Source organism: Salvelinus fontinalis, chromosome 42 (genome assembly GCF_029448725.1).
Source record: "Salvelinus fontinalis isolate EN_2023a chromosome 42, ASM2944872v1, whole genome shotgun sequence".
Lineage (NCBI taxonomy): Eukaryota > Metazoa > Chordata > Actinopteri > Salmoniformes > Salmonidae > Salvelinus > Salvelinus fontinalis.
The window spans coordinates 5,267,410-5,291,450 of record NC_074706.1 but is presented as its reverse complement, the minus strand read 5'-3'; the positions used below and the strand labels follow the sequence as shown (position 1 = coordinate 5,291,450).

The following is a 24,041-nucleotide window of genomic DNA, read 5'->3' as shown; positions in this document are numbered from 1 at the left end:
ATGCCCTCAGTTCTCTGTTGTCCTTCAACCATTATCAGCCCTTGGCTTATCAGTTCCATGGATAAAAAATCTAGGTGCGCCCGCGGCCTTCAACCTAGTCGTCCATATCTACTGGGTATATTTGCCCACACATACATTTAAAAATTAAACGTTCTCCGCCAGGTAGTTAGACATCTCACTTTAAAAACATCCAGATTCAGAACACAATATGGTTAAAGAGAGGATTACATATTTTTCATCCGAGATATTAAAATACCCCAATGGTAAAAGCCTGTAGCAATTTGAAGGGAGTGGAGTCAGTCTGATAAGCAGATTAGGCCTCCTTTAGGTCATGGGGACCTGCTGGGGATATGGGGTTCACAGTAGGGCAGCAGGCCAACTCACAAGGCTCTCCTGGTAGAGCAGTGTGGGAGGAGAGGCCTGGTACAGTAGTTGTACAGCTGTCCACTTTATATTAGTGATGATCTATAAAGCTATTGTGCAGGTTTACAAAGGTTCAACACTAGCTTCATGACTGATATATAGTACAGGAACCGTCACTGGGATCGTTGAGTCAAATACGTCATGAGTAGGGGTCCCTCATCCCAAATCAACCTTTCAGCAAGCCTGGCTAAGGATGTAACGTTAGGGCTCTCACCTGTCTGCAGGTCCACGGTCTTTGGGTTATAGACGGCAAGGGGACGGTTCTGTCGAACCGACAGTTTCTTGGACTGCCTGGTGGGGGCGGAGAGCCCTGGGGAAGACGCGCCTGGGACGTCGCCAAAGATCTGAAACAAGAAGAGTAAGCGTGTGTGTGAGTGGCGGGGGATACTGTGTGCGCATAACCAAAATGTGATTAACTACTCCCTCAAAGCAAAGATGGAGCATATTGAGCAGAGGCATGTCCTCATTTGACCTTAGTAAAATGTGTTTTGAAGAGCTCACATATTTGACGCAAGTCAGATAGCAAAGCACTTATCTCAAGGGACAGTTGAGATGCTCTTTACTGACTTATTGCGCACTAGGAAAACACATTGGATCTTCCTGATGCAACTTACATCAGGGTTAATATAAACTTAGACCCTGAAACACTAAGACCAAATCCAGGAATAAGGAATCTGCTGAAAGCAGCATCGTGTTTATTAGAGCACCCAACAGAAAAGATTTCGCAATAGAAAACAAAAATGCCCGTTTTCATTTGTACAAACTCTCGGTTTTAGCGCCGTTTAGTGCCTAATGAACAGGAGCCAGAGGTGGCTAGGCGCTGCTGACCCACTGACAGGCAGTAGGTCTGGAGGCTCACCGTACAGCTTGTTTACGTAGCGGATGTGTTTACATACAGACTAACTTCAGGATGTGGGGTTGAAAGAAATTAGGCAGAGGATCAGAGGGAGGGAAGAGAGCGAGGTAAAAAGAAGTAAAAGAAAGTTGGGAGAAGAAAAAAAAAGGACGACGAGTGAGAGAAATCTGATATGGTTGAGAGCAGCAGAGTTTCAGCAATCTCTCCCCCTCCCATCTCTGCAGATGGATGTGAATGTAAAACACTGTCTGCTAGCATCTGGAAGTATCAACAGTCTGGCGAGAAGGAGAGAGGGAGGGAGAGAGAAGGGGAGGCGCTGGGCCTGAGAGGAAAGCTAATGTCTGTCTGGCTGCAAAACTCCCTCACCTCTCGCAGCTCAGCACTTTACTTTTCTTAAAGCTTCCAATGGTATTACATTCTGGCTCTGACACCAAGTCCTCCATCACCTTGTGGCGTGTATGGTGAAGTTCTGGAACATTATTTATTGAAGTGTCTCCTCACCAAAACCTTCAACCACCAAGCAATTAAAGTTGAGCGCTTTCTATTATTTGGACTATTAGAAATAGAGGAGCTCGAAATTGACGAGCAATCCATGGTCAATTCATGTTTCAGAGTTTAGGGGTACTCTTGGCATCTTATAGCTGGCCAGAATACTTAGCACATACTGATCTCAACCCTTTCTGTTTTCACTCTGGGAATTGAGCCTCTAGATGTAGGCAGATGACTATTTACATAAAAATCAGATTACAGTTGTCGTAGCATGGCTCAGAATGGGACTTAAACCCTGTAGGTTAGGCAAAGGACCTTGCATGTACCCTTGTAGATGTCATCAAGAGTACCATGGCATACTGGATATTGTTTTTAAGCACAAAGGGGCAGTGAGAATGCCTGCTTTGTACATCAACCGCTGGACAGATGGAATGATGTCAGCCAGGTACTGTAGTCAGCTCAAAGTGAACATCTCTACATTATGTAAAACACAGATAAAAACTATTTAATGCTTCTTATCAATAAGCTGCTTTACAGTTTCATTTGTCTTAGAGCCCAAGCCCAAGACAAACAGGGATTCCAATAAGTTTTACTGTACTCATAAAATGTGAAGAATACTGCAAATGAGGAAATGCTTATATATTGCCTAAAATGTCACTCAGAGCAATGTCCTCAAAATCCCACTGGAGAAAAGTCTCAGCAGTGCGTTTAGCGGTGGGTTTTACACAAGCTTTCCTCTGGTTGCAGCTTTGAGGAACAATATTAGAGGATGGGTCTATAGATGTTACTGTGGTCAGTGGGACAAGCTCAGGAGCAGTGGTGGAAAAAGTACCCAATTGTCATACTTGAGTAAAAGTAACGATGCCTTAAAAATGACTCAAGTAAAAGTCGCCCTGTAAAATACTACTTCAGTAAAAGTATTTGGTTTTAAAAGTACTTAAGTATCAAAAGCAAATGTAATTGCTAAAATATACTTAAGTATCAAAAGTAACTTATGTATTCAAATTCCATATATTAAGCAAACCAGACAGCATCATTTTATTTTTTCAAATTATGGATAACCAGGAGCACACTTCAACAGACATAATTTACAAATGAAACATGTGTTTAGTGAGTCTGCCAGATCAGAGGCAGTAGGGATGACCTAAAGATGTTCTCTTGATAAGTGCGTGAATTGGACGATTTTTCTGTCCAGCTAAGCTTTAAAAATGTAACGGGTACTTTTGGGTGTCAGGGAAAATGTATGGAGTAAAAAGTACATTATTTTCTTGAGGAATGTAGTAAGTAAAAGGTGTCAAATAAAAACAGTAAAGTAAAATACGTAAGTAGTTTGTTGTAAGTACATTACACCACTGCTCATGAGTGCGTTCGTACATCGGTTTTGTTCAAGAGAAGAATCCTGCGGTTACCTTCTCGTGTTGCTCGACGAGGATCTCCACCACAATGTTCTGGAACTTGAGGTCCATGATGGCAGCCACAGTATCCTCCTGGGGCCGCATCAGGGTGGGACCAAACACCACACCCAGGTTGGCCACCGTCATCAGGTTCAACTTACTGTGGGCCGCCACACTGCATGAGGAGACCAGGGAGGATGACAATTGATTTAGAGTGCTTTTCCCGACATTGAAGATGTTTTACATAGGGGGATACATACACTTAAGATGACCTGTATACTATAAAGAATTCAGCTAGAAAATACTAAATTCGCTTTGAAGATCTGATTACTCCATGTCTGACAGTTTACTAACGTCTGTGACAGTTTGCCAAGGAAGGAAGGTGTTGCTACCACCTAGTTATGTCAGTCAGAGGTGTCTAGAACAGCATCTCAGGCTTGGCCTCATAGGTGTTAGCTAGAGTTCTGACTGACAATACCCAGTTCATCACCACTCCATAGATTGACCTTCCCTCCTAAAACTTTCCTAACCTCAAACTGAGCTTTTTCAATTGCCTTTCAGCCGATTCACAGTAAGTAGACGCTAAATTGGGTTGTTTTCTAGGGGAGGAATTTTCACTTGACTTTAGAATGACTCAAGAGTTGCCAAACACTGCAGAGATTAGATTCCCATTAGCCTTAAGCCAATTGCCAAAGCTAGTCTTACTGGGTTCCTGCACACAACGAAAAAGACAGACAAGACCACAATTTACATACATTTAAAAACAATAAAATGTAGCGTGTGCGCGCATCTATCAGTTCCACATACGTCAGTACATACACAAAACAAGGTCACATGCAGGAGAGGCATTGTGAGGTGTTGCTGTATTTCTTTCAACAGAAACTCAAAATGATTGAATTTGAGGTTGACGAATCAAGTGAATCAACCGTTGTTTAATGATTCTAAGTTACAATTTTGGATAGTAAGAAATGTACGTTGTTCATAAAAAGTTAAGAGGAACTAAAATCAAAGTCATATTAGACCGGTTAAGATATTCTCCTCAAAATGTATAAAATGACAAATTGTCATTCAGCAGAGTGATGGTTGAAATGCATTAAAGGGAGCCTTTGCAGACCTAAATGTGTCACCTAGTGATAAATTTCCTTTATCACATCTCAAATCATTTCAGACAGTGGTGTGAAATTTTGACTTGCCCCTCTCCCTGTAGGACAAGCTAACACACACACAGTCAAAACCCACCCCACACAGCCAATTTCAATAAAAAAAAAAGTCGGAAGCGGTGTGAAATTCTCCAGTCGGAAGAATTTCATGCCGGATAATCAAAATTCAATTTCTGCACTTAAATGCCTTTTTACTTCTACTCAGAGAATCCTGGGGCAGGTTCTCTAAGAAATAAGATCCTCCAGACTTTGATTGCCTCAGGGAACGAGGATTATGTACTTATCTTCAATTTGCTACTATTTAGTTTGTCGTAAAAAATAAAAAGCGAGTTGCTGAGGTAAAACCTTGTAATGTTAGCAAAGATGATTTTGAAATCTCAGATCCTATCTCTGAAAGGGCGAGTTGTGTAACAGCTAACGGTCCAGTTTGGAGAGAGGGGTAAACCCAGAGGAGCGGGTGGGAAATGGAGGGAGCAGTCCATTTCATTAAAGGCAGAGAGAACTGGTGAAGCAGTTCAAACTTCTGACTACTATTGTGGAGGGTGCTGGGCTGTTTTAAGACAGGGTGGGGAGGGAGTTCTCTGTCTGCACTTAGTTGGAACAGAAGATGAGAAAGGAAAGATTGATGGGAGAGAGACGGACAGAAAAGACAGGAGAGAAAGATGGGGGGGGGGGGGGGGGATTGGAACAAGGACCGTGGAGAAAGAGTACAAAAGAGTATGAGACCGAGGACGAGTGTAAGGCTGCTAACTCACGTAGCCAGGTGTTTCATGAGTAGCCCCAGGACCAGGCAGTTCATCTCAGGCAGCTTGTGGACCAGGCAGTGGATGGCTTGGCTACGAGACTCTGGACTACCACCCTCTGTTTAAAAACAGGACAAACAAGGTTATTTGACAGTCGCTTACAGAAGTGCCATCATTCTGTGTGGACCATGCGGGACTCCAACCCACAACCCAGGTGTTGCCAGCACCATGCTGTAGGCGTCAACATTATTGCTCTGCAGAAATCCTTTGAACCTAAAATGGTATTTAATGAAGGTAAAACTAAGTATGCTATTTTTCTAATCACAATTTTTGATTTATGCATATGTACTTTGCATGGAGACCACATTGACAGTGTCCCCGCAACTGGATTGACGAAAGGCTATTATTCTAAAAGTATGTTGAAGAGTTAGTTAAGGAATTGAGAATTAAAAGGTTTATAGGAGCATGTCCTGCCTTTTATTTAATAGCAGAAAACCAATGAGTACGTCAACATTCATTCTGGTTATTGACTACCGTCTATGAATGCAGCTGCCACTGTATTGACGCCATTGGACGCAGTTTATCACAGTACATTGCACTCGTCTATAAAGCCCTCTTGCATAAACTTCCACCACACCTCAGTGTTAACCTTTAGACGTATAAGTTACTAGACTCCGGGATGGCTAACCCTGGAGATCCCTTCAATCTCCACAGAGTCAGGAAACTCGCTTTTAGTTTATTTTGCACCTCGTGGAATGATATGCAAATCTCCTTAAAGCTGGTGGAGTTGGTCCCTTTAGGGCAATTCAGATGGACGTTAGGAGGCTTTTTAAATGAAGAATGCGTTTCATGTGATTGTGCTTTGCTTTCATGTATTGTTTGCACTTTCCATTTATAGTGTAATGGATGTGTATGTATAGTGTCATTGTTGTTGATTGTGTATGCAGGGCTCATCTGCGAAAGAGACTCGTCTCAGCCTGGACTCCCTGGCTAAATAAAACAAAGGTTAAATAAATACAATTGGAATCCACCAAACATTTGTGTTTTTACATTGCTGTACTATCCTTAGGTGGCAAGACTCAACGGAGAAACTGTACAGCATAGAACGAGAAGGATTTGGATTTCCCCGTGGTAATCCAACCATAGACATTTTGGATTGAGCAGCGAGCGCTCTGGTACTCTGGAAGGAGCAGTCACAGTAGATGTGGAACCACAGACTCCAGATCTATTCACTGGAGACACAGGGTCACCCGTTTAAAATTTGTCGGCAGCTCTAGTCAATATTGGTGCAGTTACAGTAAGGCAATTCCACGGTAACAGAATGTGGAGACTACTATTTTTTTCACTTTAAAATGTATGCCAAACAAAAACCGATGATTGCTAAGTTAAACAAAGTACCACAACTCAAGGACGACTTTGGAAAGTGTTCACTGAAAAGGTTACAAAAATACATGTAGTTGAAAAACAGTGCAGATGCAAAGTTTGTAACAATGACTGCACAAAACAGTCAGTTAAGCCCAGTACAAGCTACCATACAATAAAACAATGGATACCGTTTACATTGCCTTAAAAATCAGCTAGTGTAGGCTACAACAGGTTGTTTCATATTTAAAAGAAAGCAGTAAAGGGTTAACAGCAAATAAAGAGAATGGAGATGAACAGCAAACTTCCTGTTTGATGCTGATATTAGACATGAGTGAATTTTGCCAGAGGATATGTAGGCTACTGTTGCTTGCTATAGAGAGATAGCTTTATACTACAGAAGCTACCGTGTAAAAGGGTTGTGATAAAACCCACAAGATCATCCCTTAAACATTTCCTCACACCCACACAGGCATCTGATGGCTACTGCCCACACACAGAAACAGCCGGCGTGCACCCCCCATTACTATGGGAACGACACAAATTTGAATAAGGGAATAAAGATTCTTATGGATGCTGTCATCTTTCAGAAAATATTTATTGCTAATGCATTTTTCTGTACCTGCATTATGAGGGCATTGCAAACGGCTGATAAAAACACTCCATCGTGATCCAATTATGGGACTTGAGGGTAATTCATGTTAGGAGGATCACTCAGGACATGTCAGGCAGGCTATTGGAGTAAGATTATATAGGGAGAGAAATGTCATGTTTCTTTCTGTTCAAAGTCACTGGGCCGTTTGAGGACATTAGTGTAGGATACTAGGATTTATAGTGTTTAACAGGTGGTAACATTTCCTTTTTAAGTTACCTTAATTGCAAAGAACCAAAGGTTACTTTAAAGGCAGATGGTTGAATTAAATTATGTGTGTGTGAGAGCGATGAAAACATCTCTGGGTCACATGAAAGGCTTTAAGGGTACATGCTAAGGCACGTTTACAGAGGAAAACCATGAAAACAAGCATTGGTTTAGACTACAAGATGTGGAACATTCAAAACAGTTACGCTGGTATCTGTTTTCCATAGAACTACTGAGACATTGAAAATGATTCCTAACCAATCTAACTGCGCTGGGACACTTAGATGAATTGTCACAGACAAACACTTGCTTGTCATGCACACAGCATTGCACTCATTGATAACGTGCAATAAAACAGAATTATTCCTTTGCTCTGCTCCTACACTCCTGTGAGTGGTTTTACATCTGTTTTGAGCAGAGCTGTATTGTTAGTGAGGAGGACGGCCCAAACTTACTTGCAGGGGCGATAAAGTCTTTGTAGAGTCCATAGGTCATCAGTGGCTCAGGAAGACTCCTAGAGAGACAGGAAAGAAAGAGAATGCATAATAGAGCAAAAGTGAGAAGAGTGAGTAGAAGAGGTGAAGACCAAAAGAGAGAGTGCAGAAGAACGGGAGAATGGGGGGGCAGAAATAGACGCAGCACTGTTTTATAGGGTCTGCACACAACAATGATTAATGTGGATGTGTCGGGGATGGAATTAGACGGCGCACCATGCCACAGTGAGATAACCAAGTTCTGAAGGTCCTTTCACAGTGCTGCACCAGGCCCTGTGCCAAGGCTACTTAGCTTCCCCTGAGGAACCAGAGAAGCAGGGGAGGAGAGAGACTGACCCTCTGGCTCTGCAGCAGGCCAGAGGAAGACAGATGGAGGATGGAGCTGCAGGACGATTTACAGTAAATCTACTGTATCTACTGCAGACTTAAGCCTGTAATAAGGTTTCAGTTGACTCAATGGATGAGTTTAATTACATCAAATGATTGGACGGTTTCCTAGATTGTTAGATTGCTTGTGTAAAAAAAATAAAATGACACATTTTATCATATGATGTGTGCAATGTATAAATGCCAGTCACATTAACAGCTGCAATATCCCAGTAGCAATCTAAATGTTGTCTTAATTATAATTTAGCAAATGCTTATAAAAGTGCATTAATATGCATGGGTGAGTTGGAATTGTGTTTTTTGCAATCCCAACTCTCCCTGAGACACCATTGGAGAATGGGGCAGGGTCTACTACTAACAGAGACCCTGGAGAAATTAGGGTTAAGTGCCTTGCTCAAGGGCACAGACAGATTTCCCATCCTTCAAACTAGCGACCTTTCGGTTACTTGCCCAAAACTAATCCCACTGGCTGACTGTCAGGTTTCATTATGAAACAGGGAAAACTCCTTGACATAAACCAGAAAGGCAGTTCGCTGCCTGGGACCAGATCTATTTCTGCAGTCATGCAAATTACAGCATTTTTTTATTGAACCTTTATTTAAAACTAGGCAAGTCAGTTAAGAACAAATTCTTATTTACAATGACGGCCTACCCCGGCCAAACCCGGACGACGATGGGCCAATTGTGCGCCACCCTATGGGACTCCCGATCACAGCTGGTTGTGATACAACCCAGGATCGAACCTGGGTCTGTAGTGATGCCTCTAGCACTGCAATGCAGTGCCTTTGCTCGTTGGCCTCCCGAGTGGCGCAGCGGTCTTAGGAGTTGGCAAGAGCTCACAAACAGATCTGGGACCAGCCTGGGAGAGTCAGTCCCATGACCCACAGGAAGCAACATCAAACTACTCCCTGTAAGGGTTGCGAGCGGGCAGCAAAACCTGGCCAGTCACAACACAGTGCCGTGACTTCTGACCTGCTAGCCTATCAGAGGACAGACTGACACCATTCCAGTTCCCATGCTTTTACATTGACCACTGAGCTAAATTCCTCTATATTTGTTGTTGTTCAATTGATGGAAAAATAGACTTGGCTCGCTCAAAGTTGATTATTTAATAGGCTATATGGCAATTGCACTGGTGAACTTGCCAATCTATAATTTAATTTTGATAACTAAACCTTTAACAGCACATTTTTTATTTTATTTTTTTTATTTCACCTTTATTTAACCAGGTAGGCTAGTTGAGAACAAGTTCTCATTTGCAACTGCGACCTGGCCAAGATAAAGCACAGCAGTGTGAACAGACAACACAGAGTTACACATGGAGTAAACAATAAACAAGTCAATAACATGGTAGGAAAAAAAAGAGAATCTATATACAATGTGTGCAAAAGGCATGAGGTAGGCAATAAATCGAATAATTACAATTTAGCAGATTAACACTGGAGTGATAAATCAGATGATCATGTGCAAGAAGAGATACTGGTGTGCAAAAGAGCAGAAAAGTAAATAAATAAAAGCAGTATGGGGGGTGAGGTAGGTAAATTGGGTGGGTAGTTTACAGATGGACTATGTACAGCTGCAGCGATCGGTTAGCTGCTCGGATAGCAGATTTTTAAAGTTGTTGAGGGAGATAAAAGTCTCCAACTTCAGAGATTTTTGCAATTCGTTCCAGTCGCAGGCAGCTGAGAACTGGAAGGAAAGGCGTCCAAATGAGGTTTTGGCTTTAGGGATGATCAGTGAGATACACCTGCTGGAGCGCGTGCTACGGGTGGGTGTAGCCATCGTGACCAGTGAACTGAGATAAGGCGGCACTTTACCTAGCATAGCCTTGTAGATGACCTGGAGCCAGTGGGTCTGACGACGAACATGTAGCGAGGGCCAGCCGACTAGGGCATACAGGTCGCAGTGGTGGGTCGTATAAGGTGCTTTAGTAACAAAACGGATGGCACTGTGATAAACTGCATCCAGTTTGCTGAGTAGAGTATTGGAAGCTATTTTGTAGATGACATCGCCGAAGTCGAGGATCGGTAGGATAGTCAGTTTTACTAGGGTAAGTTTGGCGGCGTGAGTGAAGGAGGCTTTGTTGCGGAATAGAAAGCCGACTCTAGATTTGATTTTGGATTGGAGATGTTTGATATGAGTCTGGAAGGAGAGTTTCCAGTCTAGCCAGACATGGAGTACTGAACAAGCGTAATAAACTAATTCCAAAACAAGTGCAGAAGAAAGTATAACCGACTGGCCTGGGTTAACGCTAAGTTGGCAATCATTTTATTTTGTAAATCCCTCCATAACGAACCAAACCTCTAACATCCCTTCAGTTTATGCAGCACTACAGTATGCAAATATCACTCAGATTCCGTTAGATACCGTAATTGCATTGGCGTCAGAATATGCAATTGCGAGTTTGTTTCAGTTAGCTAACAGAAAACTTTGGCTTAGCTTTTAGGGTACATTTAACTTGTTACCTTGCAGATAGTCTTAGATTAGAAATAAAAACCTTTCAGTTAAATGAATTGCTATTTGAAAAAGCAAGCAATTACTAAACCTAAAAAAAATCGATTGACTCATTGAACTAAAAAACAGGATTCCTTTAATATGTGGCATCCAACCTAATTTGAGTGATTGTTTCTCCTCTGATCAAATCAATGACACTAAAATCCCTATCATGCGAATGTATTCATATCACTGATTGGTTGTGTGGCGGTAAATTAGTTAAAATACCTGCCACAGGCCCCCATTTTGTTTTTCACCTGGTCACCTAATCAATACATTCAAAGATGGATATTAAACTATGTGAAGCCAGGGATGCAGCTCTTATTCCTAGAAAGTGGCCAAGTCTCCCTATCAATTACCAAGTGCGTCTCAGGTCAACAACGGATTTCCTAGAACACACAGCGACTGGGAATAATGAAGTCAGAGAGACGGGGTCGGGTTGATGAAGTGGATTGATTATGTGTCTGAATTTAAATGCATGGATGTCTATGCGGCAATGTGAATGACCTGTTGCATTGCAGGAGTTGAGCTCCAGGAAATGATTATGCTTCTACCCCCGGAGTAGAATAACTTCAAACTCAGACAATGACGAACATTTAGAATAAAGTCTCCACAGCTTGCCAATAAGACATAATAGCCTACATGAAAACATAACCTAGCGATTATGTAGCAGACTGAGTGATTGATACACAAAGGATCCTTACCTCAAATACAGCTTTAGCGTGCTGGTGATCGTTTTCACATCCCAGTCCTCACACGTAGACAGATCCACATCGTTACTCTTCTCATCTGCAATGACACATTCCAAAAGGTTTTAAACTCCAACACACAATCAACAAAATTATACAAAGCACCAATACATTTTTTTTATACTTTAGAGTACACACGAATTCCCATGATACAAAACAAGTTTAGGCTCAGGGTAAGTCAACTAGTGTATTTTAACTTAACCCTATGTTGAAAGTGAACAGCTGCAAAGAAGCTAAAATATAAATAACGTGAAATGTGTCTTGTGGATAAAAGCATTGCAGTAGTCTTGAGGAGCAGTTCTGCCCCGTGGCAATTGCTGGCTGGCTTAAAGTATACCCTTCTCACACTACTGAGTCAAACTGGACCGAGCCAGGCTTACCAATACTGGGCTGACCTGATGAATAATCCACCATAGTTAAGTGTTTGAGTCAGAGGTTGGTGCGAGGCCAAGCCCCAGGTCACCAGGAGGTCTCCAAGGGGTTAGACTTGGTGGGAGGTAGGTTGCTGCTCTGGGCCATTTATTTACTTCATTTGACTGTATTCCCTTCAGTACTAAAACCAGAAGGGCTGTGATTATTTATCCACAGAACAGTGGCCTGTCCAACATCAACGGGCTGGACCAACAGCCAAATGTGTGTGTACACAGCTACAGATGGTGGGAGAGTGGTGTGTGTCTTTTAGCTACTGTAATGCGCACATCAATATAAACTAACCCACATAGTACTCTGTTACAGATGTATTGGGACATGACTGACTACACTAGTAGTATCCAAGACCTACCTCTTTATTCCCAGCAGTGAAATTCCCAGCTGTAAAATATCTGTTCTCTATGCTCAGCTTTATGAGTTCTGTCAATCCACTGTCAGAGATTTGTGAGCAAAGTGGGAAAATAATGTGATCCACTTCTGCTGTTCTGGCCTCGTTCTAACCCCTCCGTTGAACTGGAGTTTATCCATACGTCTGTTCCAGTGAATTGTCAACTATGCACAGGGTGGCGATCTGGTCATGACTAACTGTAAACCCCCCCTCCATCCCCTCTGACTGGACTCTGCCCATGTTAGTGGGTGAGATCTGAAAGGAGGTGAGGGATGAAGTAAATCTAAAGGCTTTCTTCAGGGTCTCAGCCCGGTGCTGTGTTTTGTTAACCCACGCATCATACACTGATAAGGCTGTTGGTGAAATGCTTGTGTTTTATGGTTAACACGACAAAGACAGCGTATCCAAATAAATGCCTGGTGACCTAAATCTCAATTATCACAGAGTTACCTGCGTCCATATGGAAGAAAACCGATACCAATTGAACCCAGTCTACACCAGCAGACAGTGTGCTAATGGGCTGTGAAGTATGAGTCGGCAGGTTCAGGTGGGAAGTTGAGTGGGCTCTGGGACAGCCTGGTGGCAGACGGTTTGTTGCCATTCAGATTCAGAACACACAGCCGACTAGACACAGATGGTGTCTACTAGAGAGGGCAGTCGTCGAGAGGGGGAAAGGTTAAGGGGGGGGTAGAGGATAAAGGGGGATAAAAGAACATGAGGATGGCGGGGTAGAAAGAGTAGGCGAGAGAGAGAGCATTTAGAAGGGGTAGAATTGCGATTTAATCAAATTTACAGTTCCTGCTGTGCGACTCAAGTGGAGTCCCTGCAAGGACGGCCGGGTGCAGGCAGGAAGGGGGTCTCTCAGGCACCCCCCGGCTATCTGAATGCCGTACCAGCAGCACTTGTTGCACTCTGAGCCTGACATCGTCGTCTAAGTCACAGGAAACCATTACTCTGAATACTACTAAGTAGATCAGACCGGGTGCACAATGCCTACAGTATCAATTTAACTGTCCAGTGGTTCCAGATTTATGAAATATGACCTATAATTAATTACAACATGAGGGAAATCATTTTCCTCCACCCTAAAATGTATTTAAGTATGTTTTTTTGTTTTTTTTAATGCAGCTTTTGTGTGTTGGAATGGTGTGGTCATACCCCAACAGAATGGTGTGGGCGTATACCGGTCGTTAAATACATTATTGCGAGCAGACCACCGATTGGCCAGCAAATCTTACACAGGATGACATTGACAAAATAGCAGGCCTTTTGTTGGAGATACAAGTGAGGGATTTTAGTGTTTTTTCCTCCAATTTATGCTTTAGCCTCATGAGTATAGGATGAGTCAACAGCATTATTTGGGTATGAGTTAACAGAATATTAACTTAAGTGATTTTCACTGGACAGTTACTTTAAAGGGTGATAAATGAGCATGTCTTACCGATCATTAGGCTAAGGAGCTTCTGGACTTTGGAGCTGACCCCCACCACTCTGTACAGGCCCTGGTCATTGATACCTGACAACAGACAACAGTTTACATAGCCCTTAATAGCACAAACCATCATAAGAGGATGAATGGATAAAATTTGAAAATACAGTTTCTCAAATCAAAAGGTGGGCTTCTTCACCGAGTGTACAAAATATTAAGGACACCTGCTCTTTCCATGAGAGACTGACCAGGTGAAAGCTATGATCCCTTATTGATGTCACTCGTTAAATCCACTTCAAATCAGTGTAGATGAAGGGGAGGAGGACAGGTTAAAGAAGGATTTAAGCCTGGAGACAATTGAGACATGGATTGTGTGTGCCATTCAGAGGGTGAATGGGCAAGACAAAATAGTGCCTTTGAACGGGGTATGGTAGGAGGTGCCAGGTGCACCGGTTCGGTCAAGAAATGCAACACTGCTGGGTTTCTCACACTCAACAGTTTCCTCTTATCAAGAATGGTCCACCAGCCAACTGTGGGAAGCATTGGAGTCAACATGGGTCAGCATCCCTGTCGAATGCTTTCGACACCTTGTAGAGTCCATGCCTTACCGAATTGAGGCTTTTCTGAGGGCAAAAGGGGGTGCAACTCAATATTAGGAAGGTGTACTTAATGTTTTGTAGACTCAGTGTATATGTTGCACCACTACCTGTAAACTATGAACAGTGCACAAGATATGACTAGATATTGGTCCAAGCCTGCCCTCATGTGTTAAAAGGGAGACATCACAACATTTCACAAAACCCTCTTTACCGCTCTACCCCAGGTGTGGGAAAACATCGGCACAAGGGAGGTTTGAGTTTTAAAAAAAAATATAAAAAAAAATTGGTCATTCTTGAACTGCTAAACGTGATTGAAAATATAAATCTTATATGTACTTTCTAATAACTGCCATTTTTCTGGCCCATGGACTGATTTGGCTGTCAAAAGCAATTCAGGGGGGGGAAAAAATTACGGCCCTCCCCTGAAATTTGAAACCCCGATCCCCCCCACCGAGACTAAATTAATTCCCACCCCTGCTCTAGCCAGTCAGCTAACCTCAAAGTACACTTCTGTAGGCTTTATATTGCCTAGGCCTTCTATTGTCATCATGCATCGTCTTACCTCTCGTCTCAATGGCGTTGATGGCATTCTTCACAAACGACAATCCTACGTCATCTAGCTGTGCGTCGACTGCAGAGTCATGACAAGTTATTTAAATTATCCCCATGTCATTTGAATTATCAGAGATCACATTGAAAGGATTGAGATCAGGGGCTTCTAAATCGTTGTATACTTACTTCCACGTTCTTTTGAATAGGTTTTCCCCAAGTACTGCCCAGCCTGTAAAAAATTCATTATATGTAGCTTTCCACAGATCATTTGCTATCCAAGAGATTACCACAAACCAAAAAAAAACACTTCTGGTGGCATTAATGTACCACTTTCACAGAATTTCAGTAAACAATAGAAACTACAGTGGAGCTGTCAGGATGATGTGGTTACTCACTGGTTCTTTCCCACCCATGGCGTGAATCCAGAACTTGTGGTCATCTTCCGACAGCGACTGGACCGTGAGGACCGTTCCCGGGCTGGGAACAGAACACACAGCACAATTATTTATTGTAATAGCTGTGATTGTTTTTCTTTAAATGGCGTAAGGGTTTGTTCCGTTTTTAATTATGGCTGCTGTATGACACTCATTTCACCCTTGGGGATTGTAAAGTACAGTCAATCTCATCTAATTTTATCTCAGTCAGACTGGGCCTGGGGTTCCAACAAACTACTATTAATACTAAGTAAATGAATGTGTCTAAGATTGATCTAGAGTCAGTCCTAAAATGTGCCAGAGGGGCTGGGCTCTTAAATAGCAAAACTGCAGGAATACCTGAGCTTTATTTACCCTAGTTTTTATAATAGGCTACCACATCAGGCTAACCCTAACCTGTTGCACTCAGATACCAAAAACCTTACATCTGCATGCTGACAAGCAGGCACCGGGGGTGCAACAAATTTCAAACCCTCTAAGCTTGGGGGTTGCTGTTGCTATTAATACCCCAGACAGAATATCAGTTTGGTCCAGCAGTGTGACAAAGAGCCATATCTATTGCAACCAAGTGTAGCAGAGGAGCATTGAGAATCCTCTCAGCTATGTGAAGGGGCCATCTTCCATGACAAATCCTCTCCAACCCAACCCTGTGTTATGCTAGGGAGAGCAGCTTGCTCAGCTCTACTGTACACAGGACCTGTGTGGAGCGAAGGCTTCAAACAGAACTGTTACTGTGTATTTGGGAAGGCTGCCAACAGTGCATGAATAAGCTACAAGTGTGGCAATGTAATCACATTTTCCAGGACTAATGGCATAGACCTCGCCCCCCCCACCAAAGATGGTACTGACCGACCCCCCTGGTTTATATACTAAATGTATGAGCCAATGACGTCTGGTGATCTTGGGGAATCCATCTAAAAATCCCTCTTATTTCCTAGATGAGATACTAACAGGTGGTTGTGGAAAGTTTGTCTTACTAAAGTGATTGAGAAGTGTAATGGTGTAGTGCGACGCGACGACATACCGGTCTGTGATTTCTATATCGAGACAGAACCGCCTGTCCAGCATGTCTGTGGTTTTGCGGACACAAGACTTGAGGGTGACCGACTCCGTCTCGCCCTGAGGGAGAGAATCACTGTTCAGAGAGCCTGTTCTGATGGCAAGAAAGAGTCTTTCCTTATAAAATGACTACGCACTTTTAATGCGGGTTTCAATAGTAATTGTCGATTTGACAAATGTATTTGAATAGGGATGGATACACACATTGAATAATCAATAATTTGATGTGCTACTTGGACCATACTCTGTATATCTTCCACAACCTGTCTTTGATTGTATGGGTCACGACTCACCATCTTTCCTCCTGACCTGTGGTCAAAGGTGACCATGTGTAGGATTTTCTGTTCCTTCACGAACGTGCAGTAACGCTTCACCCAACTGGAACCAAAAGGAGGGGGCCCTGGGGACGAGAACACACATTTCATTGGAACACAATCAGTTTAAACTGCCCACCTCTTGGACAAACGTCATTCCTCTATCCTTACGTTTCTCCTGGACGTAGAGGTATCCTTCGCTGCTGATGGGGCTGGTCTGTCTGTACTCCTGGGGAACCTCCCTTATCCTCTTCATCAGCTCAAACACCTCCACCCGCGTGCCCTCAAACCGACTCCGTGTCTATGGGGGGGGGGGGGGGGGGGGTCGTTACTATCGGGCCAAGCTGCAAAGCCGGCAGTAAAGTAACTTCTCTCCAAACTGATTTAAAAATGAACCCCAACCTTGTCTAATCCCCTAATCTTATACTTAACCTTAAATGAAGTTTAATTGTTTTTTGTCATCAAGTTTCACAATGTAGTACATTTTGACTACAGGGAGACACACCCAAGGAAGGGAGACACCCCTTGTGACCCTAGCTAAAATGGTCATGCAGGGGTCAATCACGCAATGCAAAGCCACTGGAAAAGAAAATCTGCAGAGCTCCCTTTAAAAAAAAATCCCCTGACATCCCAGAGTGAGTGAAAGTTTGGGGTCAAAGAAAATAATCAAAACACTGAGACTAACCCAAAGACAATTAACAATAGTGTGAGTGAGTCAAAAAGAAAGCACCTCAAGTACCTAGGGAAAGTCCCACTAGAAGCAGACCAACTTTATAAATATTATATTACAAGCCAACATTCAAATGTAGGATATGAATAATGTGGGGTGTATGTACAGTTTTTGTGATGTGTGTAATCTATAGTATGTAGAGCAATACTGTGTGTACAAGACATGTCCTTCTAGGACAAAAGCTTATTATAATCCTAAGATTTATGGAAATGAACACCTCATTTAAATGTTTGTCATTTAGCAGACACTTATCCAGCGCGATTTACAGGAGCAAATTAGATGACGTGCCTTGCTCAGACACCTGCCACCTACCTACCTATATTTACACCACCTTGTTTCATACAGTACACTGACATCCTTGTACTATGTGGTTAAAACTGGAATCCTTAATGGTGAAAAAGCCATGTCAGTTTGGGCTATTACAAAAGTTACTGCAAATCACAACCCCCCCCAGGCCATCATTGCATCTCGATAGAATAGCAGAATCTGCGCTGCAAAAATGTTGAACAAAAACAAAAGGTGCTGGGGCGGACAGTGGCGCTGTTTACCCTAATTGGGATTCCATCTTCAAATAGAAATCTAATAAGACCTGGATGATGACTAAGGTCTCACATTTTGTATATTGATCTGTAAGGCTTTCTTGTAGTGGTCAAAGTCATTGGCCAGCTCAAATCCCTGGTGGTAGAAGGTGAACACTGTCTGAAAGAACGCCAGCATCTGGGGATAGAAAGAACATGGGACACAATGAAGAGTGTATAAATGACATTTATTTTAATGCATTATAACCTGGGGCCGTCACCACTTTTCACATTAATTTCTCAGGGAATGAAGACATTGTTCTTGTTGACTTCAAACTCACTTTCCAGAGCTGGTTTATAAACACTTCATTTGACTGCTAGGGAACCTATACAAAACACTAAGTTAATGAGCACTAAGTTAATGAGCACTAAGTTAATGAGCACTAAGTTAATGAGCACTAAGTTAATGAGCACTAAGTTAATGAGCACTAAGTTAATGAGCACTAAGTTAATGAGCACTAAGTTAATGAGCACTAAGTTAATGAGCACTAAGTTAATGAGCACTAAGTTAATGAGCACTAAGTTAATGAGCACTAAGTTAATGAGCACTAAGTTAATGAGCACTAAGTTAATGAGCACTAAGTTAATGAGCACTAAGTTAATGAGCACTAAGTTAATGAGCACTAAGTTAATGAGCACTAAGTTAATGAGCACTAAGTTAATGAGCACTAAGTTAATGAGCACTAAGTTAATGAGCACTGTAAGAGAGAACTGCTGACCAGGCTAGACACGTACTAAAGGTGCATTCGCTCCAAATATCATATGATGCAAAACTCGTCATACTGGCTGTGTTTCTGCCTGCTTGAACGCAGAACAGCTTTAATCACTCAGATGTACAACTACAATGTAAAAAATGGGTGAATATTTCCTTTAAAGCACATTGGGAGTACAACAGACAGAGTGTACAAAACATGAAGAACATGACAGACTGACCAGGTGAAGCTATGATCCCTTATTGAGGTCACATGTTAGATCCACTTTAAAAATCAGTGCAGATGAAGGGTCGGAGATGGATTAAAGGATTTTTTAAGGCTCGAGACATGGATTGTGTATGTGTGCAATTCATAGGGTGAATGGGCAAGACAAAAGATTGAAGTGCCTTTGAACGTGGTATGGCTGTAGTTTGTGTCGAACTACAACGCTGGCGGATTTCACGCTCAACAGTTTCCTGTGTGTATCAATGGTCCACCATCCAAAGGACATCCAGCCAACTTGACAACTGTGGGCTGTGCAAAAAGTATTTTAGGAAGGAGTTAATGTTTTGTCCACCCGGTGTAGAGTGTGTGATTATGTGTTTTCTAACACTCACTGGCTCCACACAGTCAAACTTCTTCCTCTCCTGGATCTCCTGCAGTTTACACACGTAGTCCAGAGACTCCTCCTGGAAGTGCTGTCTAATGGTCTCCACCTGGCTGTCCGCCTGCACAACAGAGGACAGAGAGAAAATGTCAGCGTTATTATACAGTAGTCAGGTCTCTACACAGACAGATGGAGATCACGGCCTAGCTTCAGTCGTACTGGATTCAGACAGAGGCCCAGACAGAAAGGATGAGCTGAGAAAGTATTATGCTTTTTCGACAACTTTGGTAGAGTTTGAAGGGCTAAGACACTGATGACACGGTGTATGACACGGTGTATGACAGCCCCCCCCCCCCAAAAAAGTGACCAATCAACTGACGAGTTAATCATTTGGTCGACTAATAAGCTAATTGATTAGGCTACATGGTTTGTTGACTGGATCGTCACAACAGCCCAGTATTCAATGTTATTGACCACTTTACTGAAGCGTGTTCAATATGTTATTGTGTTCAATCCAGTGTATCAGTTTTTCCATTAGCGCCTGGTAGTTTTTCCATTAGTGCCATAAGTCAGGCCTGTGCTTCGGGCCCGTCACATGACGTGTACTGTATGACATCAGATTAGTTGAGTTCAGACGGTGCCTCGCGGCTACGAGGCTGTGAACTAATATATATCTATATATCTCTCACTATATATCTAAAACTATATAACTATATAACTATATATCTATAACTATATATCTATAACTATATATCTATAACTATATATCTATAACTATATATCTATAACTATATATCTATAACTATATATCTATAACTATATATCTATAACTATATATCTATAACTATAACTATATATAAATGTCTATTCCATTTGCACAACAGCATGTGAAATTTATTGTCAATCAGTGTTGCTTCCTAATTGGACAGTTTGATTTCACAGACATGTGATTGACTTGGAGTTACATTGTGTTGTTTAAGTGTTCCCTTTATTTTTTTGAGCAATATATATTATACACACACACACACATACATACATATATATGCATATATATACTGCTCAAAAAAATAAAGGGAACACTTAAACACAATGTAACTCCAAGTCAATCACACTTCTGTGAAATCAAACTGTCCACTTAGGAAGCAACACTGATTGACAATAAATTTCACATGCTGTTGTGCAAATGGAACAGACAACAAGTGGAAATTATAGGCAATTAGCAAGACACCCCCCAAAACAGCAGTGATTCTGCAGGTGGTGACCACAGACCACTACTCAGTTCCTATGCTTCCTGGCTGATGTTTTGGTCACTTTTGAATGCTGGCGGTGCTCTCACTCTAGTGGTAGCATGAGACGGAGTCTACAACCCACACAAGTGGCTCAGGTAGTGCAGTTCATCCAGGATGGCACATCAATGCGAACTGTGGCAAAAAGGTTTGCTGTGTCTGTCAGCGTAGTGTCCAGAGCATTCAGGCGCTACCAGGAGACAGGCCAGTACATCAGGAGACGTGGAGGAGGCCGTAGGAGGGCAACAACCCAGCAGCAGGACCGCTACCTCCGCCTTTGTGCAAGGAGGTGCACTGCCAGCGCCCTGCAAAATGACCTCCAGCAGGCCACAAATGTGCATGTGTCTGCTCAAACGGTCAGAAACAGACTCCATGAGGGTGGTATGAGGGCCCGACATCCACAGGTGGGGGTTGTGCTTACAGCCCAACACCGTGCAGGACGTTTGGCATTTGCCAGAGAACACAAAGATTGTCAAATTCGCCACTGGCGCCCTGTGCTCTTCACAGATGAAAGGAGGTTCACACTGAGCACATGTGACAGAGTCTGGAGACGCCGTGGAGAACGTTCTGCTGCCTGCAACATCCTCCAGCATGACCGGTTTGGCGATGGGTCAGTCATGGTGTGGAGTGGCATTTCTTTGTGGGGCCGCACAGCCCTCCATGTGCTCGCCAGAGGTAGCCTGACTGCCATTAGGTACCGAGATGAGATCCTCAGACCCCTTGTGAGACCATATACTGACACATGCACATTTGTGGCCTGCTGGAGGTCATTTTGCAGGGCTCTGGCAGTGCACCTCCTTGCACAAAGGCGGAGGTAGCGGTCCTGCTGCTGGGTTGTTACCCTCCTACGACCTCCTCCACGTCTCCTGATGTACTGGCCTGTCTCCTGGTAGCGCCTCCATGCTCTGGACACTACGCTGACAGACACAGCAAACCTTTTTGCCACAGCTCGCATTGATGTGCCATCCTGGATGAGCTGCACTACCTGAGCCACTTGTGTGGGTTGTAGACTCAGTCTCATGCTACCACTAGAGTGAGAGCACCGCCATCATTCAAAAGTGACCAAAACATCAGCCAGGAAGCATAGGAACTGAGAAGTGGTCTGCGGTCACCACCTGCAGAATCACTCCTTTTTTGGGGGTGTCTTGCTAATTGCCTATAATTTCCACCCTTTGTCTATTCCATTTGCACAACAGCATGTGAAATTTATTGTCAATCAGTGTTGCTTCCTAAGTGGACAGTTTGATTTCATAGAAGTGTGATTGACTTGGAGTTACAATGTGTTGTTTAAGTGTTCCCTGTATTTTTTTGAGCAGTGTATATTCTACTGTGCCCCGATTACAATCTCTGTTCCAAACACAGAACCCTGGGGTCTGTTCAGGAGGGTATCACAACACAGAAATGTAATGCATAGAAGAGATGACTGGCTCTCAGGTAGAATCTGGAATTTTGTCAGCTCTCTTTACATTTCTACCTGAAATGTTCAGAAAGTTTAATCTCACTGAATACACCACAAGTCAGTGAGGGACGAACAGTTCTCACAAGGGCAATCTATAGGATACTAAATAAATTGTTAAGTGAGGGGAGTTTAGGTTATATTACATACACACAACCTAGTACCAGACTGCATGTCTAAGGTACTATATAAGTTAGTTAAGTATATCCTTATACAAAGGATAGCTCCACAAGCCTTCACAGTGAAATACATAAACTTTAAAGATAACCAAAGGGGGTTTGTTTTTCCAACCCCAATATAATCCACACTGGGTCTGTAAAACTTGATAATGTATCTGAAATCTCAGGATGTCTTGAGGCGCTCCAAGAGCTACTGCCACAGAGGTACGACCTTGGTGGCTGGTACAGAAACACTGAACATGACTTTCCTTTCCGAGCAGGAAAGAGAAACTTACTCCGTACTCTAACCCTAGGCCTGTGGACACTTACACTGCTCCACACACTTTAGCACAGTGCTACAGCGATGAGCCAAGTGTGTGCATCCCAAATTTCACCCTATCCCCTACAGTGTATAAGGCTTTGGTCAAAAGTAATGTGCTATACAGGGAGCCATTTGGGAGGCATCCTATGGGTCAGGATTCAGGAACTTCTCCCTAAGCAAATATTCTTTCCAGCCATTTTGGGGCCCGTCTTTTCGGCCTGTTACCCATAAATATACGCACGAGAGCGAGGGTAAAAGTATTAAACAAAGTACCTCCTGTAGCTGCGGTTCCTTCTTCTTTGCTGACATGTTCAAAAGCTTTTCCAAGGAGCTGTAGTACTTCTCAGTTTCCTTCTCATACTTCTTCCTTTCCGCCTTAAAAGGGCATAGTATAGAGGAACAGAACAAGAAAGAGCATGGTAAGAGAGCGAGATAAGAGAAGTGAGCAGGACAAACATCGTAATATTGCATTAGTTTCACTGACAAAAGGAATGTTCAGAACATGATATCAAGAGGTACACATTACAATTAAAAAGGAACTTGGAACTGTCTGTCTCTAGACAGGTATTTTGATAAAAGATACTGTCTAATACCCTTTCACATTACTGTGCCGACCAAAAACGTGCTGATCTGGCTCTGATATTTTCATTTCACATTCCTCTTTCCAGCATGGTTTCTGCAACTATGGTGGATGCACAACCAGGCCAGGGCAGTACAGCTTGGTTTGGCTCAGTGTTGTGAAAAGGGTGTTACTTTATAGCTGTGTTCAGAGCACAGGATTTTGCATGTATGAGACCATTAACAAGCAGACTGCATTAAGCAGTGTCATGGCATATGATAAGAGTACCTTAGCTGAACCCAGTTGCTCTTTTCTGAACTTCTCCAGCGGTTTCATTAGCGTTTCTGTAATATTCCTCATCTAAGAGAGCAAGAGATAAGACATGACCATATTAGGACATATTCCACAAGTGTTTAATTTATTCACAGGTACAGTGTTAGGCTGTACTTATACTCTACTAGGCATTCTCTGTAGAGACTCCACAAGCTCAGCATGGAGATTTCAGTGCATGCCAGAAATTCTAACTTTACGGAAGATTCAGTGACGTATTGTCAAGAGGACCGCTCGAGTGTAAACCCAGCCTAAGAGGCGGCAGGTAGCCTAGCGAAAAAGGACAAATATAAGCACCCTCCGATTTGACCGTTGACATAACATTCCAATGGAAAGCCAAAGGTCACAATACTGGCAGTGGGTTAATGACAGCATAAAGTCAGTGAAAATTGCCTGTTGTATAACTTTTTACAAGCATCCACAACACATTCAAGTACACTAGTCCCAGTCACATGACAGCTGGAAATCAAACAGCACTGTCCTATTGATCACTCGCCCTGCCAAATCTCCCCATCATACCTTCCTCCCTGCTAAAGGTCCTGTTGCGGGGGGTCATGTCCATGTAAAAGGACCCATGAGCACCAACATGTGACGCTCAAAGGAGCATGTCAAATTTGGTGTCAAATCAAAGCTAGAGTTCTTTTTTGTTGTTGAAATCAAGGCATATATACTTTTGTAAACCATTTCCCATCCCCAAAAAATGTTGATTA

At 42.8% G+C, this 24,041-nt stretch overlaps 1 protein-coding gene across 1 annotated transcript in view; it reads right to left on the bottom strand.

Annotated features, from left to right (window-relative positions):
- The window catches only part of LOC129840937 (rho GTPase-activating protein 10-like), a 69,611-nt gene that overhangs the window by 18,700 nt on the left and 26,870 nt on the right, over positions 1 to 24,041 (bottom strand). The window contains exons 4-19 of the mRNA XM_055908985.1: positions 23,290 to 23,361; positions 22,716 to 22,817; positions 19,231 to 19,341; positions 17,956 to 18,060; positions 16,785 to 16,914; positions 16,593 to 16,699; positions 16,265 to 16,359; positions 15,202 to 15,283; positions 14,993 to 15,035; positions 14,817 to 14,885; positions 13,668 to 13,742; positions 11,365 to 11,449; positions 7,742 to 7,800; positions 5,078 to 5,183; positions 3,178 to 3,337; positions 638 to 767 (exon numbers count right to left, since the gene is read on the bottom strand). Of these exons, the coding sequence (XP_055764960.1) occupies positions 638 to 767; positions 3,178 to 3,337; positions 5,078 to 5,183; positions 7,742 to 7,800; positions 11,365 to 11,449; positions 13,668 to 13,742; positions 14,817 to 14,885; positions 14,993 to 15,035; positions 15,202 to 15,283; positions 16,265 to 16,359; positions 16,593 to 16,699; positions 16,785 to 16,914; positions 17,956 to 18,060; positions 19,231 to 19,341; positions 22,716 to 22,817; positions 23,290 to 23,361 (1,531 nt within the window). The remainder of the gene's footprint in view (positions 1 to 637; positions 768 to 3,177; positions 3,338 to 5,077; positions 5,184 to 7,741; positions 7,801 to 11,364; positions 11,450 to 13,667; positions 13,743 to 14,816; positions 14,886 to 14,992; positions 15,036 to 15,201; positions 15,284 to 16,264; positions 16,360 to 16,592; positions 16,700 to 16,784; positions 16,915 to 17,955; positions 18,061 to 19,230; positions 19,342 to 22,715; positions 22,818 to 23,289; positions 23,362 to 24,041) is intronic.